This window comes from Serinus canaria, chromosome 2, assembly GCF_022539315.1.
Source record: "Serinus canaria isolate serCan28SL12 chromosome 2, serCan2020, whole genome shotgun sequence".
Taxonomy (NCBI): Eukaryota; Metazoa; Chordata; class Aves; order Passeriformes; family Fringillidae; genus Serinus; species Serinus canaria.
This window is the reverse complement of record NC_066315.1, coordinates 27,140,883-27,159,023: the sequence shown is the minus strand read 5'-3', so window position 1 is coordinate 27,159,023 and position 18,141 is coordinate 27,140,883. Positions and strand designations below refer to the sequence as shown.

Below are 18,141 nucleotides of genomic sequence, written 5' to 3'. Positions count from 1 at the left end.
TGGAGAAGATTTTCCTGGGAGATACTGAAAAACTCTAAAAGGACAACAAAGTTATCAGTCAGAACCATCATAGCTTCATGAGGGGGAAGTTCATCTTGTCAAACTTGATTTCCTTAGCTTATAGTGAATGGGGTGACATCAGACTGGTGACCTGTCACTAGTGGGGTTCTGCAGCACTCCATATTAGGCCCAATTCTTCTCTGCATCTTCAAAAACCACTTGGACACAGGACTTGAAGATATAGCACGTAGGCTTGCCAATTATATGAAATTAGGAGGAGCTGCTGATTCCCTCAAAATCAGAGACACCCTGCAGAGGGTCCTAAATGAGAGAACTGGGCAATTGCCAACTGTACCAAGCTTAACAAGGGAAAGAGCCAGAATCCACACCTGGGACAAGGCCACTCTCAATGTACAGACAGACTGGGGCATGAGAGGCTGGAGAGCAGTGCCACAGAAAGGGACCTGGGGGTCCTGGTCAATGGCAAGTTGAACATGATTCAGCAGTGCCCTGGCAGCCAGGAGGGCCACCTGTGTCCTGGAGGGCATCAGACACAGCATGGCCAGCCAGCCAAGGGAGGGGATTGTCCTGCTCTGCTCTGAGCTGGGGCAGCCTCACCTCAAGTGCTGTGTGAAGTTTTGGGCACTGTAATATAAAAAAGATAAAGCTATTACAGCTATCAGAAAAAGTTCAAAGGAGGTCTACAAAGATGGCAAAATACCTAGAGGGGAAGACATGAAAGGAGTGGCAAGTTCAGCCTGGAGAAGAGGAGACTGAGGCGAGACCTCATTGAAGTCTCCAGCTTCCTCACATGGGGAAGAGGAGAGGTAGGCAGTGATCTCTTCTCTCTGGTGACCAGTGATGAGATTCAAGGGAATGGCCTAAAACTGGGTCAGGGGAAGTTCAGGCTGGATATTAGAAAAATGTTTTTCACCCAGAGGGTGGTTGGGCTCTGGCACAGCTCCCCAGGGAAGTGGTCACAGCACCAAGCCTGGCAGAGTTCAGGAAGTGTTGGGACAACGCTCTCAGACACATGATATGGTTCTTGGAGCTGACCCATGCAGGGCCAGGAGCTGGACTTCAGTGATCCTTGTGAGATCCTTCCAAGTCAGAACATTCAGTGAATGTATGAGTCTATATAAATATACTGTGAAATATTTGAAAGATAAGAGATAGAAATACTACAGAGCACTCCCAGTGTTCTTTAAAAAGCTTATATAGCATTAGGATACAAAATACTGTTCTGGCACACAATTAATATAGAGAACTGTACAAGGGAGAAACACTGCCCTGATTCTGAATGACCTGCTTCAGTCTTAGTCCTCCCACACTTCCAAATTACAGAAGGAAACTGAGTCTCCAATGACATGTAGAAGCTGTGAACACTAGTGTGCTCCAATTGTCACAGGTCTCTGGCCAGATGGTCTGGTTTTGGCTGGGATAGAGTTAATTTTCTTATTAGTAGCTGGTATAGCACTCTGGGGTATGGATTTAGTATGAGAATCACAGAATATTTTATGTTGGAAGGGATCCATAAGGATCATCAAAGTCCAGCTGTTAAGAGAATGGCCCATACAGGGATCAAACCCACAACCTTGGCATTATTAGTAACAAGCTCTGACCAGCTGAGCTAACCTGGTATCAGCAATGCTGACAGAATAATGCTGATAACACATGAATGTTCTGGCTGTTGCTAATTTATGTATACCTCAAATCAAGGACTTTTCAGTGTCTCATGCTCTGCCAGGGAGGAGATGTACAAAAAGCTGGAAGGGAGCACATGACAGCCTGACTAAACTGACCAAAGGGATATACTACACCACAGAACATCATGCTCAATATAGAAATTGGGAGAGTTACCCAGAAAGGGGTCAATCAGTGGTCAATGCTTCTCTTTTTCAGAGAAGCCTTGCTCACAGGGCAGCAAAGATGTTGTCTTGAAAAAATCCGTGTGTTGAAGAAAAGCAGAGAACTGGAGAGAACTCAAACAAAAACAGAAAATTCAAGCAGAGGAACAACATCTTTCTTAGACTGATAGCAGGATTTTTCCACAGTGCAACACCATACAGTGACAATACAGTATGCCACTGAAAGTCAATTAATCTCTGTATTATATAGTAGAACAATGTGTGTAGATATATTATATAACACATGAAGCACCAAATCACCACAACATGAGGGGAACACTTCAGAGCAATCCGACCTGTTTCCATTTTGCACAGAAAAACTTTTGCAGTTATTACATGGGCTTTAGAACAAATCAATCTTGTATTCCTATGGATTTCTGAACAGTGCCTTATATTACTCCTTTTTTTATTACAACTGTGAATGTCTTTCCTGCAATAATTTTAGTTCTCTTTAGTCCCAGAATCGTGATTCTCCACACCCTAAGAGCACTACATTAGGTAGAAAAAGAGAGAAGAGAAAGGAAGAAGAAGAATGGGAGATGAGATACAAAGGGTTCAGTAAGCAGAACAGCAGGTGAGTCTTCTTTCTGTGTGAACACAAGCATAACAACAGTAAGTTCAACCTACCCAGGCATCTGTAAGAGTCTATGAGCTCTTATGCATAAGGAGGAAGGGTACGTTCCCTCAATGAGGAAAATAAAGAAGTTCTCCAAAATTTAATTTTGGATTACTCACACTCCTAATAGTTTGAGCTAAATTAATCAGCTTGGCTTGAGTCATTCTTAAAGTTCTGACTCACAGACAAGGAAAGGGAAACCATTAGGTAAATCAAAGCTGTGGCCCAAAATTAAAACAAACATTTAAGATTGGATCAGGAAAATACTTGCTTAATCCTATCAGTGTAGGTTAAGTATGGTATCTGCTAGTATAATCATAAAATGCCTAGAAAGCTTTATGAAGAAAATAAAGTTGTGCTGCATGAGAGATGAAGTTTATCTAACTCTAATATGAGAGGCTGCAGTATTTCCTGATATTAAGAAATATACTGGAAGATGAACCACTTATGTCTGAAGGGATATGGGAACACTACTCATCCCATAAACTGGACCTAAATGCCCTTTAATATTTTTATGTTCTTTTTATAGGTGGTATGACACCTCACACATGAAAAGCCTTGTTTTCTGAACAAGTAGGAGAGCAAAACTTAAGGAAAAGTGCAGAGTGATTAATAATAAAGTATTGCTTTCAAAGGAAAGGTGCTAAATATTTCATCAATGCAGGAAGCAAGAGGTTTTGCTTGTCTTCCCAAAATTCTATCCACCATGAAAGTTTAAGAAAATATACACTGACTAGTGAGACTAGGAAGACAAACAAACTGAAATAACATGGTCTTGTTACAGTCATAAAATGTGCAGTCAGTCAGCAGGCTGCCTGTAGATAAGGAAATTACCAATTATTTTACAGCTATAATTCAAAACATTTAAATCTACCCTAACAAGTGTCCTTACTACTACAGTGAAAAACAGCTATCAAAGCTAAGTTTAAGTGCAAACTGATTGTTGTCTTAAGCTCGTACAGCTCTTCAGTTAAGTATCATGTTTCCCAGCTTTCTATTTTAGCAAAACAGTATTTACATCAACTAAAAAAGCACTAAAATGAGAAAATGGAATATATAACAAAAACAGAACATCAATCTAATTGAAATTCCTCAATTCAAAATGTCCACAATGTAGGTCACCTGAAACAATATTATTATGAATATGAGCCTCAACACATCAACTCCACCATCATTTACCGTGTTTCTGATTGGAATTTTCTTCGGTTCTGTTGGCACATCCTGAGGAACAAATTTCACCGGTTCCTTGATTTGCCTCCTTGATCTTTTGGTCCCATCTGGTAAGGTTTCCATGGCAATATCAGCCTCCATATCGCTGCTACCTGCCTGGTCACACTCTGAGCACTGCCTGCAAAGAGGAAGATTTTCTTTTTAAGACTGCAGTCACAAGAGCAGAAAAAGAAACATATTGAAGTGTTTGTGTTTAAGATAAATTCAAAAGTCAAAAGTCAAGAGATCAAATGGACATCTAAAACGTACATTTTAAGCAACCAAGCAAAACACAAGTAAGATGTTCTTTTTTTTTCCTGACAGTATTTAACTTTGAAAACCAAGATTCCGAAAGTAGGAATTAATATTCAAGAAAAATGCCCCCTACACCATCATTTTCATTCTAACACATCTTCATTTTTAAAGCTGCCCACTGATCTCTAATCTATTAATTACTGTAGCTGCTGCTGCAGTTTAATTATAGAATTATACAGTGGTTTGGATTGGAAGAGATCTTAAAGATCATCTAGTTCCCACCCCCTTGCCACAGGCAGGGGCATCCTCCACTAGACCAGGTTGTTAATCTTTCTAATGACATGCTGCTGAATTCATTCCAATGAGAGCATGCTTTAGTGGCAGGGATTTGGAGGACATGTTTGTTACGAAAATAAAATTTAATATGTATTTCCTAAGGGAGTGGGTTTTTAATCTGAAAAAAACAGTTAGGAGAAAATTAGAAAATTACAAATACAGAAGCTAGAGACATATATTAACAAACTTGGAATACTAAACTGAAAAAAATACAAAATCACCATCAAAACTTCAAAAATAAAGAGATCCTAAAGTATTGCTATTAATAAGCTCCATGACAGAATTAACAATATCGGAATTCTTCAGGACTCATTTTTATTTGCAAAAAATCATCTTATGCAAAATCATAAATGTGGATGTTCTGTAAAGTAGGTAATGAAAACATAGACATTATACTCACTGGAAGAGTCAGTTTTAATTACTTCTCACACTACACTTCCAATTCAAAAAACTACAAGTCCATTCAAATAAAGTCCAATTCACCACTGTTCTAGTAAATTTTTTTTTTAATAATACAAACAAAAAAAAAAAAATCAACACAATGTTGTGCTATTAATTGGCATTAACAGGGATTAGCACATTAAAATTACCTAAATGACAGAGCAAATTTGCTTTGGAAGGACACAAAACAAAACTCCATATATTTAATTATTTGAAGTTAAATTTTAATACACATTTGCAACAAGAAGGCATATCCATCCTGTATAAACAAAAGCACAAAGTCACATATACATGTTGTGTTTGAGCCTATTTGTTGCAATTTACACATTCAACAGGAATAGTTCTGTGAACTTCAGTGAGGGCTAACACAGTATCATGTCCAACTTTTCTGAAATGTCTTTTAGTTCTTTCAAAGTAATCCAAGCAGTATAATCTCAGATCTCTCCTAGCGATACCAAAAGACACCAGGAGTCATCATGGTTTGCTACACAGACCAATGGCTACTAAGTCAGAATCTAGTCTGGGTAACAGATCAGTGCAACCCGACTAACTCAAGACCTTTCTCCTTTAACTTTTCCATATGTAAATTTTAGATAATTGTGGCTACATTGTAATGTTAAAAACATTCATCACCTCTTATCTCAAAAGAATTTAAGACAGGGTGAATAAGACACATGAAAGTACCTGGAATATTTGCTGATCTAAAAAAGCAGAACAGCATAGATTGCAGGAAAGATAACAGTTTCTCCCCTCTCTCATGTAAGTATGGAGTCTTTATGAAAAGCCAAAGCACAAGGAAAACAGTTTATATACTTTTCAAACAGTTTGGGGCCAGCATATGAGAATATAGCCCTTAGTCTTCCTCCTTGCTCTGGTTACAGAGAAAAGGGTGATGGAGTTTCCAGCACTGTTTAATTCCATATCATGCACATCATCAATGGGGGTGTGGGTTCGGCAGGAAGAGCAGAGCACCAAAAACTGAAAATTTGCCATCTTGCTTGGATCTTTCCAGAGAGAAGGAGCTAGGCTGAGCTGGCCCCAGCCCCCTCTCTGCCATTGCTGGTCCCCTTTTCCATTCCAAACCCCCACCTGAGCAGGTGCTGCAGAAGCAGCTGGACAGAGTCCAAAACCCCGTCCAGAGCCAGCGGTGTGGTGCCAGTGCCGGGCACGTGGGACCGAGTCAAGCTGGGCAAACACTGCCCAACACAGCCCAGCACAGTGTTCTGGGAAAACCAGCAGGAAGCACAATGCCAGGGATCTGGCTTCTGAGTTTCAGCCTAGCTCTTTGCTGCTTTCTTCACACTGGGGCAGGGGAAGGCTAAGCTGCAAGGGCTCTCCTCGGCCTTTGTCCAGCAGCACTGTTTTAGGGAAACATTATTTTTGCTCCCAGAGGTGAATACCCTTTTGTGCAAAAACCTCTCTCTCTCATATACCTTTTGTATTTTATACTCCTATGGTTATTATTTCCTTAGTAAATCACTCCCCATTGCTCCTCCATTATCAGAAGGGGTGGGGGAAAACAGAGTAGCTTACTTGGAGCTTTGTTCTCTGTGCTTGATAAAATGAGCACACTTCTCTTTACGAGGCTCAGCTTGCTACACACACAGTACTTGTGAACACCTCTAGGCCTTAAGACACTAGAATATAGAAAAATATAAGGTACAATAGCTTTCACAATGCCACTTTTTGCAGTTATATGTTTACATAAATTATATGTTTACATAAATTTGTGGGAATATACACACACACAAATATGTACCCACATGCACTTAAGTAAATAAGGGACATAGACCAAACTCCTATTATTTTAAGATTTTATGGAGAAAGGCACTCCAAGAGAGAGAAGGAGAGAGAAGCTTTAAGTAACAATATTCTCTCCAAATCTTTCATGTCTGCTTAGCTATAAGTTACTTTGAATTTCTTTATTTTCATAAGATGCATTTTTCTTAAAGCTGTCCAACCACAGCTTTAAGGTGAATTTCTATTTAGTAAGCATCAGAGAGCATGGCCCTCCATAACACTGCAGCATCAGTCATGTCAATAATTTATGTACTGGAAAGCACAATTGAAAGTAATTACTATGATCTGCTTATACAGATGTAAGCAATATCTACGAAAATGTTCAAAAATTCTATGAGCTGTTCTTAAAAAGCATTTATTTTCCCCATTATTGTGATAAAAATATGTGCCATATATAAATTATAGAAAAAGCCTCCATAACTTAAGAGCTGCACTAAAAATGACAATGTTGTAAGAGAAACAAATAGTCATAGGGTTTTACAACAGTATTTGGAGTGGGGAATCCAGTTTCTTGGATCTACCACTCTGCCTGTTATGATTTAAATAATTCCTCTTCTTTATCTCTGTTATTACAAGGAAAAGGCACCATTTTCCTGCTATCTAGGTCCAGACAGTTCTATAGAAAATACCCATGCAGATCACTAAAAGTTCTGAAGTTTCACAATTACCCAATTTAAATATATATGTGAAGCATTGTAACTTTTATGTTACTGAGGAAGACATGAAACATCTTGACCAAAAGATGAAGTACTGCATTCAAGTTACTTAAATTCTGGTTTTATGAACAAGCTTGCTCTGAAACAGGTTGTACAAGTGTGAAAGTGGTCAAAAATGAAAAGCAACCAAAATTACAAAAAGCCTAGATCTAGAAAAGAAAAGCAAAATCATACTATGATGGGGGTGAGGGTGTTGTGTGAATCACATTAAAAAATATACTCACAAATATAGCAAGGGTAAAAGGGGAAAGGAGTTATAAACACAAACTTACAAGCAACCTCTTGATTTATCAGAACAAGCTCTACTGTTATAGTCAACCATGTCTCATCATCCCTATCACAAAACAGACAAGCTTCAACTACAAAGCCATTTGTCTGTTAGCTCCCATAGAGCCACAGAAAAACTATTACAGATACACACTCCTCTGACTTGGAAACAATCTCTTTTCAGCTCTTCTTATAGTTTATTTCAACACGGTTCTTGAATTTAAAGTACTCTTCCCATTCTGCTGTTTAATCCCAATATAGTCATAGAAAACAGACACGACTTCTTTTTGGCTGTGCCACAGTCATGCTCACTTAATTTCAGCTCTTCAAGGACAAGCAGTGAACAGAGAACCTGTCACAGCAGGTCACCTTTAGAACTACTGCAACAATCTTTGACTACCTCCCAATTAGCAAGCATTGCTATGCAGCATAAACAAAACAGCAGGAGAAATGGTGCCAAAGATTCAACTTTCAGTACACAGGTTTTGTTTTGCATTTAGTCTAGACTTGCCTAATCTAGACCCACAGGGAAAATCAGTAGCAGGCAATAATATGCCTACTGCTAAAATGTGCCAACCACTAAAATTACTGAAAGTTTGCTCCATCAAGAACTCTCAGTACTGATTTGAAATCTCTTAATCATACAGAAGGTCTTTAATTAAGCACTAACAACCTACAGAAGAAAAAAGAAATTGTGTGATTTTGTTGTGTTTTCAATTTAACTTGGTACAAGAATCAGAGATAACAAGATGTTTGTGAAGTGGGAAGTTAACTCAGCAGCAGTGAGTTGGGAAAAAGTGTATTCAGATTGCTTAGCAAATACCACTACAGTCCTTCCAGAAAACAGTTCTGTCCTTGGTGTTTAAAAAGGAAAACAAGCAGGGATTGTTTTCAAAAGGAAGACACAGGTCTCACAGACACACTCTCTGACAAATCATCTCTCACAATGTTTACAAAGAATTAAGCCACTTTGAACTTGAAAAATATGGACCACAGCTTCAAGATGACACCTAGGCTCTATAAACTACACATGCAAATGATGTCATGGAGGTGGAAAAAAAACAGGGCTGCTTTTATTCTGGAGATAAAAGACAGTATATATGAACCTAATACAGTTCTTAAAAAAGCTTCAAAGAGCAACTTACAGAGTGTTAAGTCACAGAGTTAAAAAAAAAAAAAAAAAAGAAAAAACTTGCCACTTGCAACAATCCAGACATCCTTCAATTAGGACAAGTGACAAAACATAAAAATGCATATTATATTAAATACATATAAAAATGTCATATTCCACTCATGTTTATACAAGTTAATAATTTTATATCATTATCCAGTGACTCAGGATACAGAGGTGCTGGATCAGTACTGAATGAACGAGGTCAGGAATATGAATGAATGCCCAGATACTGCATGAAGGTTCATGGAACTACTCATCAGGACAGTACAGCTCATTCTGTCCTGTGGCCAATATCTCCCACAGCAGTCACCACTAAAATAACTTGGCCTTCTAGAGCAAAAATAAAACCAAACAAACTTAATACAACCATTAGTCCTTGTTTTGTCCATCTCAGTCCCCAGTATTTCGTATGCTATCAGAAGTTATCACTGTTTTTCAGCAATATCATTCCAATAGAAGAAGCTAATCTTGATGGTAGCTGTTAAGTATTTTCTTAATGAAAATGCCAATATTTTACAATTAGATTTTGATTCATTATATTGTCTGCCAACACTTGTGCATTGCTTTAGTACCAGTTAAGATCATTCTCTACCAGGAAAATACATCCAGAATGGCCAGGAGTATAAAAACACACAAGTTGTGAGCAGGAATGATAAGACTTAGCATTATGATAACATGCTAATAAAAAAAAAATATTCAATTGTTTAAGGAATAGAATCTCTAAGAAACTGAAAATCACAAATTTTTAAATGGAAGTAAACCACAGCCTTTCATTGTATGGTTAAAACTTCTGATCTGGGAGTTGGACTTGATCCTTCCAACTCAGGATATTATATGACTCTACTTTGAAAGCACAGCATCAAAACAGGCATAAATTAATGCTTTAATGTATTATTATATAAAATAGTTTCTATGTTCTTCATCTCAAATCCATCTGAAATGAGGACAGGCTTTGCACTTACTATGGTAGAAACCATGTGAAGGATGTTATAACTGTTACCTTGAAGAAAACTGTTACACCTCCAAACATGGGAAATTCTTAGTGTTAAGTGTTTTAAGTCAGTTAAACTAGTAAGCCATGAAACACTGGTGCTCACCAGGTCTAAATCCTTACTATGATTTTACTAAGACTAAAACTGTTAACTCATTTTAAATTTTACACTGAGATAACAAAATATAATTTGTGCTTTCTTCAACAAATAAGCTTTTAAATACATAAAATGTTTAAGTTTTTTCTCTTACTATAAACACCTAGCATTGGATTTAATTTAACAATTTCAAAACCCTTTTTGGTAAACTGTAATTTCAACGATTAAATACTGAGCATGAAATGGATAGAAAGTACAACTACAAATTAGTCTATGTAACATCACACACATAACCTGTATCACCTGACATACTCAAACACAATATAAAAGATGAAGCTGATGGAATAAACTCATGTTAAAGTACTCACTGTTTAAATAAACATAAATTGGTAAAGTACATGAGTGTAATCATAAAAACTTTTGCAAGGGCTCAAGTTAGCTATTCTGAGTAATTACTAACAGTGATAATGGAACAGAAAGAAAAAAACAAAGAAACAATTGTTTCTTGATTACTATTTTAAAAAAGAACTAAACTCAATGTTTTTAACCACTCTTAAATAAAGTCTTTCAACCTGCCTAGTGTTTAATGGAATTTCCCACTACACCAATTTTATTTTTCTGGTATGTTCCTATTATATCCTATACAAATATCTGAAAAGTACATGGCCCCCATCTAAAAAAAAATATGTACTTTTCTTCATATCTTAATCAAAAGATAAAAATTGCATTCAAAACAGCAGGGGAGGAAAAACCTGCTGAACTCAAACTTGGATTAAGGGTCTGTTCTATATGCTCTCTACTGATCCTGAAAAGAATACATAAAGGAATGTTCAGTGATGAAAAGAATGTAATCAATACAGCTCAATTCATCTGCTATCATCTCACACTCCAGAATATGCCTGAGCTAATTAGGAGTAAAAGCCAAGTTTGTGATCTGAGATATAACTGAAGCATGAAATTTACAACAAAGCTAAGTTACAGCTTTGAAATGAAAGAGCTTTACTACCTAACCTGACCTATCCTTCCTTTAACACCTACTGAGAATTAGTCTTACATCTTTTGGACTGATAGCTCTTAGTGAGCTTTTTCAACTTTGTTAAAAAGCAGAATAAAACTCAAATCTCCTGTGTAAATGAAGAAGCTATCTAAAAATTAAAAAAAAAAAAAAGCTTCCACATAAAATAACTACTTGGCAAATTTGACTAAAGAGATCAAAAGTCTAACAACACTACATTAAATAATTAAAAGAAAATTAGGTTCAGGAAAGTATTAGTGATGGTGAAAACGTTTCCGAGATTTTCATCTTTTAAATAAAATCTCTATTAATTTGCTAAGCAAATTTACTGAGGTAAATCCAGGTTTTGTAACAATAAGATACAAAAAAGAGAGGCCTCCCATTTCATGTACTGGCCATCTTGTTCGGCACAGAATCTTCAAAACTAGACAAAAAGATGGCTGAAGTAAATATTTTATGCAAGTTCTTTAAAAGGAAAATTAGAGATATATGAAGAAACCCAGAAACTAATCTTTTTCTGTTAAAATAGTTTTACTGTTTTAGAAGAAATTCTTGTACTATTCTTTGTACCTTAACATTCAGAGAAGGTGGTGAATGACTCCTTGAGATGCTGTACTCTAACTTCTTCCCAGCTACAAACTGTTTGAGTTTGCTGTAACACATTTCAGAGCTGTTTAAACATGCAGACTACTAACAATACAGAGCAGAGCAAGCTAATTTTATGACAGTTTGGAAATCAGAATCTCTGCCACCTTATAATTTCTCCACTGCACAACTTAGCTTCTGTTCTGCTCCACAAGCATGAAAGAACTTTAATTCATGGAACTGTAACTGCAGTAAGTGCAGTTATGAACATCTGTCATTGTACATTTGAGTCCTAAGACAGCAGTAAACCCAATACTTCCCATAGTGCAATAAACAGAGCTACAAGTTTATTTAAAAATATTACAAGTATTTGCCTGAAGATCTGAACAAAGAGTTGCCTGAGTCCTACCATAAACAGAAAAACAAGTCTTTCATTTCCCAAAAGTATTAGCCTATAATTTCCTACTGCTATTATACCGCAGTAATAGCAATCACAGATGAATTCAAAACCCAAGAAAATTACAGCTATAACCTATTTTAACACAGTGGCTAATAATGAGAAAATCTTTGTAATTTCTTTTTTTTTAACTTTGAAACATCACTGATAATAAACTGAAAATAAAAAAAGACTGCTCAAACTCCATTAAAGCAATGTTTAATCCACTCAGAATTTTAAAGTGTGTTCACATTTACATCCAATTTTAAGTAGAGAGAAAGCACAGGACAGCACATTGACTGTGTTCTTACCAGTAACTGTTCTTGGTCTTCCTTGGCATCCTTGTAAGAGGTGGATCCAGGCAACCAAGATGATAATGAAGTTTGCAAGTGTCACATAGTAGCAGTAGGTGTTGATCATGGTTCTTCTTGCAAATTCCACAACTTTTCATGCACGCAGCAGAAAAACATTATAATTACACACTCATAAAGAACAAATTATACACCCTAGCACATTGCCCAGTTTCAATACAAACAAGTGCCACCTTCAACTTGAATGTATAATTTAAGTAAATAATTACTTTTTGGACTAATTTTGGAGGAGTTTTTTTTTCTTAAGGAGCTTCTACCAATGCACAGTAAAAGCATAAAAGGCTACTAGACAGAGTTAGTAAAAAATGGCTTTCAATTAAATTTTGAGGACTTCCAATAAGTTACTAATCACTCAATACTTCAGCAAAATATACCAGTGGCAAGTGAAAAAAAAAAAAAAACCAATAAATGCTTAAACAGAAAATTATGCTGCTAGTACCAATCTTGATCATCAATCACACACTTATGCAGGTAACCACCTTGAAACAGGTCTATGCTGCTGCTATGCTGGGCAATGTTACTCATTAGAAATTAGACTTCCTTTTTATTTTTATTTTAGTGTAATTGAAATTTTAGTTTTTTTGAAAAGATAGGTGTTCACTGATTGCACTATAACATGGGAGGAACTGAGTGCATCTGAATGAAACAGAATTGGTGAAGCATGATTTCAATTATTTGTGTACATCGAAATTGCCAAATCATCAGCCCACTGCCACGTTTTCAAGATTTCTACCTCTTGCAGCACTAAAATTAACTTCTGCTTGTGTAAAAATCATCCTCTTCCCTTAGCCTTCTAGCTGGGTAAGACACTACTTGCTGTGGCTGGATGTTTGGCTGCTGCTCTCTGGATAAGTAAAAGAGCATGTCGCTCCTCAGCTGTGGTGAGAAAAGAAGATCCTAGATGACATGCATGTCATAGTCTGGGATCCTAGTTTGCATCCCACTATTACATTTAATAAAAACCCAGTCAGTAGCTTCACAGCTTATGGAAGAGAAGAAAAGCTACAACAGAGTAAGTGAAAGCTATAACAAAGCAAATACATTCTATAACCTTAGGAATTAATAAAAAAATAGAAGTAGGGAAATTTAGCACGAGCAAAAAGTGAGAATTCTTATATGACAAGTGTTTTGTGCATCCAGGAATCGTGACTGAACAGCATCATCACTGTTCCCAAAATCATCCACTCAGATGACTGCATTTAAAGAACAAAGTGCAGGTAGGTTTCACATCAAAAAACAAAACACTCTTCTACTTCAGATGCAAGGAGGCAGGTTTTTTTCCTTAAAGCACTACTGTCAAATTAACGAAAACACCCAAATTTTACTCATGTGTGGTAGGGAGAAGAATTGACCACTATTCAACTTAGCCTTCAAAAATAAGTAAAAATGTATAGAGAACTTGAAGGCATTTTTAAATTAAAAACTGAAGTAAACAATTTCTTCAGAACACTTTTCTGAAACTATAAATTACTAGATACTGTATCTATGCTGTCAAAATTTAATTACTTGCCTATAAAGTACTGCCGGAAGTGTAGATGCCTTTTGTGCTCCTCCTTCCTTTTTACTTGGTTTCCTCTCCTTCGGGGCCCGTAAAATTGCTGGTATGTTCAATTTCTATTGGATTTGAAGAAATGCAATACACATGAGTCTGGACACTTTTAAAGAATATTCCTCTCATCTCAATGCATGAAAAACAAGACACGTAACGAGTGGGAGATTGCTTAGTTAACTGTTTTACAGACTACACATTTATCCCACTATGTTTCTGTAATATAAAGTAGTCTTACAGTAATTTTTTCAAGTCAGTAAGAATTATACAGAAAGACTAGCTTTTAGAATTTTTCTTCAAGCTTCCAATATAGGAATGGACAAGGATGCATTTCTCTAGGAAGCTGAAACAAGCAATGGAAGATTCATGAAAGTGGCAGAATACTGAGGCAGTTTATTTTTCCCAGCATTGCAGCTACACTGGTGCTCGACAGGTTAATTAGAAAAATTATCTTATTGGACCAAGCCCTTCACAAAGCAGATGAGACTCTCGTTGGGTTTCTACTATCTGCAGTGTGCTGGCTTCTCAGACAGCAACCATCTATCAAAGTCATTTCTCAGCAGCCCCATGGGTCTGCATCTGTTCAACCAACTGGAAAAAAATGTCATGCAAGCTGTGTAAATGAATTCTGCTCAGCTTTTCTTTCTTTTTTTTTTTTTTCAAATTGAGTAACATTTGCATCAGGAAATATATTTGTGAATACTTACTCAAAGGAAGGAAAAATAATCTTGGTTTAAAAGATATGTTATGCAAGAATTCGTCTTTGCAAGTAGGAGAGGTAGGCAGACAAATGGAACTAGTAAAAGGTTGCATATCTTAGGAACTACTACTGCATAAAGAAAGTGTAAGGCTCGTTTCCAGAGCAGCAGCACAAACTCAACAGCAACAAAGGGCATACGAAAATTGTGAATAATTATATGTCTGCACTTCCACAGTGAACAGCTTCTTCAATCTTAAATCATAACTGGAAATCATTGCAATCTTCCTCTCACATCCAAAATGTCCATTGACATTTAATATCTCTGACAAACATATATGAAAACACTGCAAAAATCTTCTCTTGTTCCCGTATCAATGGGAACAAAGATAATTGCTGTCAACAGGAAGCAACCCAAATCTTCTGTTGTCCTAGATATTTATATTCATTTGATCAAAATATTCTCCTCTGCCTAGTTACACACCATTACATACATACTGCACTTACAAGGATTTTTATCTCATAAAAGCCACAAAGAGTTAACTTATCATTTGAAGCCTACAGTAACTAAAGAAAACTGGAGACAAAAACAGCATTAACTCATGCTTCATGCTAAGGTTCATCACAAATGACAGGTCAATCACTGATACCAAATGAAAGAATTTTGCAAACAAGCACACTATTACATCAACAAAATTAAGCTGCATGTTCCCAGTAGGTGGTTTGCAGAATCTAGGTACTTCAATCAGGAAGCATTATCCCCTGAGTAAAGCCTGGGGCTGATCAAATCAAATAAATTTATTCAGCCATAGAAGTGGCAGAAACTAGAAGGCCTTTTCTTGGAAAACCTGTTCTGCTGTTTTTTTCTGTAAAGGGAGGCAAAGAACCGACCAACCTGTCCGATGATTCTACCCAGCAGAGCCCAAATTCCTTGCCCTTCATTTCGCAGTTTTCCATTCATATTTTGTAGCTCTTCCAAGGACTCACACAGCTGAAAAATTAAAGGATAAAAAACAATAGGCAACAGGAATGAAAATCCATTAAGAGTTATTAAATAAAATTTACTCAGCCTCTTACTTACCAAGGGTGCATTAATTTATTGTGGGATTATAAAAACAATGAAACTCATATCAATATAGCTGAGATCAGTAGAACCATTCATTAATTTAACAGAAGTAAAACAAGAATCCAGAGCAATATTTACTTGTTTTGTAAAGACCTGAAGTATTTCAGCATGGAAATAAGGTTTCATAAAGTCAAATGGAAAGCAAAACTAAAATACAGGAACATCTTATATGTGACGTCCACCCTACTTAAGACAGCAAGATTGTAACAAGTGAACATATAAATGAATCAAAGCTCTCTTTTGCCACACTCATACTTACAGAAAGAGAAAATTTAAAAGTGAAGGCTGTAAGCAAAAGAAAGGGTTTCTTTTTCTTCTGGCAGTAACTGTTGTGTATTTTGGGAGGTAACTGTTAATTTGGTTAAAAACCCCAGGCACAATTTCCTTTCCCTTTATCACCTCTGGGCAGTTCACAAGGATCTGCCATCACATTTTCCATATGTTCTCACTTAAAACATACACCAAACAGTTCAGGAATTAATAGTAACACCATAGTAACATCATTAACTATCACTTAATTGGCTGAATTCAGCAAGAACTGCAGCATGTCATCTGTCACAAAAGCTACAGTATATCTAAGTTTCAAAATAACTTAATATTAAAATAAATAATTATTTGGTAAAAATGCAAAAAGTTCTTTTTTTAATCATAATGATGAGTTAATTAAAAAAACACATTAGCAACATTTTGGGGGAGCAAAGCCTAATTTATGGGCATCAAATTTGTTATACCCTAAAAAGCATGCAGAGGACACTGTGGAGGTGTGAATATTGATTATTTCTGTCTGAAAAATTAGCTAAGTCATTAAACCTAAGCCCAACTGGAGTTGTAGTTGACACAAATAATTAAATAAATAAATAAATAAATAAATAGCACTCTTGTGTATCACAGATTGCCACTTATCAAGCGGGGCTACAAGCAGAGAATCGTGCAGGTTCAAACAGGTCCATGTGCAATTTGTTACTGGAGCTCTCAGTAGGGTCAGTTAAAGAACTTGTGTCCAGTCAACATATCACATTTTAGAAATTGATATTATTTGTATGGGAGAAGACAGACATCTAAATATTTTTAAAAGAAAAGTTTTTAAATATTACTTTTAAAAGATCAATATTTTGCATCTTACATTTTTCTCTGATTTTTTTTCCATGGAAAGAACATTTCTATCAATAGCAGCAATACTAAAATGGTACAAGGGTTTATCATCCCTTTTTCTTTACCTTATTATACTCCACATGAAGCTTTTCTTGCTCATTTTCTAACTTATCTTTGATGTTCTTCTGTTCAGCCATATTCTCCTGGATTTGAATCATGCGCATATTTCTCTCTATTTAAAAGAAAACAGCATTATGTCCTGCTCTTGAATATACATTTTCAAGTTTTATGCACTAAAAAAGAGTGGTGCAATCTAAAGTAAAAAACTATAACAATACTAAGACACAAAGCTATGGCCTAGAGGTTTAATACACAGACTGAGTAGAATGAACAATCCTAATATTTGTATTTTCCTGCATAAATATTGTAGTTGTTTAAATGATGAACTTTGATCAGCATCTAGCAAACAGTCAAAAAGTCATGCTATTCCACATAGAAATGGAGGAGAATTTAAGGAAAAAAATATTATACCAAAAGTTACCTACACCCTTCTTAAAGACAGTTTAGTCTTCTGTTCATATTTGAAAGATTTTATTCTTTTCTGAAGTGTCTTAAAAAAAAAACTTTCTGTGTAAACACAGACTCCAAGCAATAACATACCTGACCTAAAATGAAGTCATAATCCCTATTTATCTACTATAAACAAGTAAATACAATGAAAATAAAAAAGCCAATGGAATAGCATAGCACAACGCAGCAAAGTGGCGCCTTTTCATTGAGAAAAATAAGCTATTTTCACCCTTACCAAGGTAATAATTCACAAAGTCAGCAGTGAGAGCTGGTTGTTTATGTTTTCTTCTTCCATCAACACTGGAACTTGTATCTGAAGTATCCACTGGGAAAATGTCTGTGCTAATTCCCATCAGCTCAGCTTTGCGCATGAGCTTCCGTATGGCCGAAGCGCTGCTGGTGAGCGGCCGCGGCAGCTTCTCCCTGGGAACCCAGGCCTGGGGCCGGGTGGTGCGCGCCAGCTCCGCCTTAGCACGATACTGCTGGAGCCTGGCATTGATTCGAGCCTGCAATCAAGAATTCCACCAATTAAAAACATCAAGGAACGATTCAAAATTAGTTTTGAGTTATCATTTGGAACACATCCCCATTATATTTTCATTCTAAAAGCTGCACAATCTAATCAATGCCATTTTCACTCCGGAGCTCTACAACTCAAGAAACAGATGCTGATACAGACATCCCATTTTACTTCAAAGTGCACACACAAATGACATCATCCTTTCACTAGGTTTTGGAGCTATGTACACATTTCTTGATGAGATTTCCCCATTGATGAAAGCAACAGATGTCTGCTGGCTTTGAGACAACCCCTTCTAATAATGATAATTTGATGGGATTGTGAAAACTCACTACTGGTAGAAGCTTTGGTTGACCTACCACATATGCATT

The 18,141-nt window shown here is 36.4% G+C and overlaps 1 protein-coding gene across 4 annotated transcripts in view; it reads right to left on the bottom strand.

Moving 5' to 3' along the window:
* The window catches only part of PHF14 (PHD finger protein 14), a 160,286-nt gene that overhangs the window by 102,820 nt on the left and 39,325 nt on the right, over window positions 1-18,141 (bottom strand). For all 4 annotated transcript variants that reach the window (XM_050970816.1, XM_050970815.1, XM_050970817.1 and 1 more), the window contains exons 9-14: window positions 17,486-17,756; window positions 16,806-16,912; window positions 15,358-15,453; window positions 13,727-13,830; window positions 12,157-12,288; window positions 3,703-3,871 (exon numbers count right to left, since the gene is read on the bottom strand). In XM_050970816.1, the coding sequence (XP_050826773.1) occupies window positions 3,703-3,871; window positions 12,157-12,288; window positions 13,727-13,830; window positions 15,358-15,453; window positions 16,806-16,912; window positions 17,486-17,756 (879 nt within the window). The remainder of the gene's footprint in view (window positions 1-3,702; window positions 3,872-12,156; window positions 12,289-13,726; window positions 13,831-15,357; window positions 15,454-16,805; window positions 16,913-17,485; window positions 17,757-18,141) is intronic.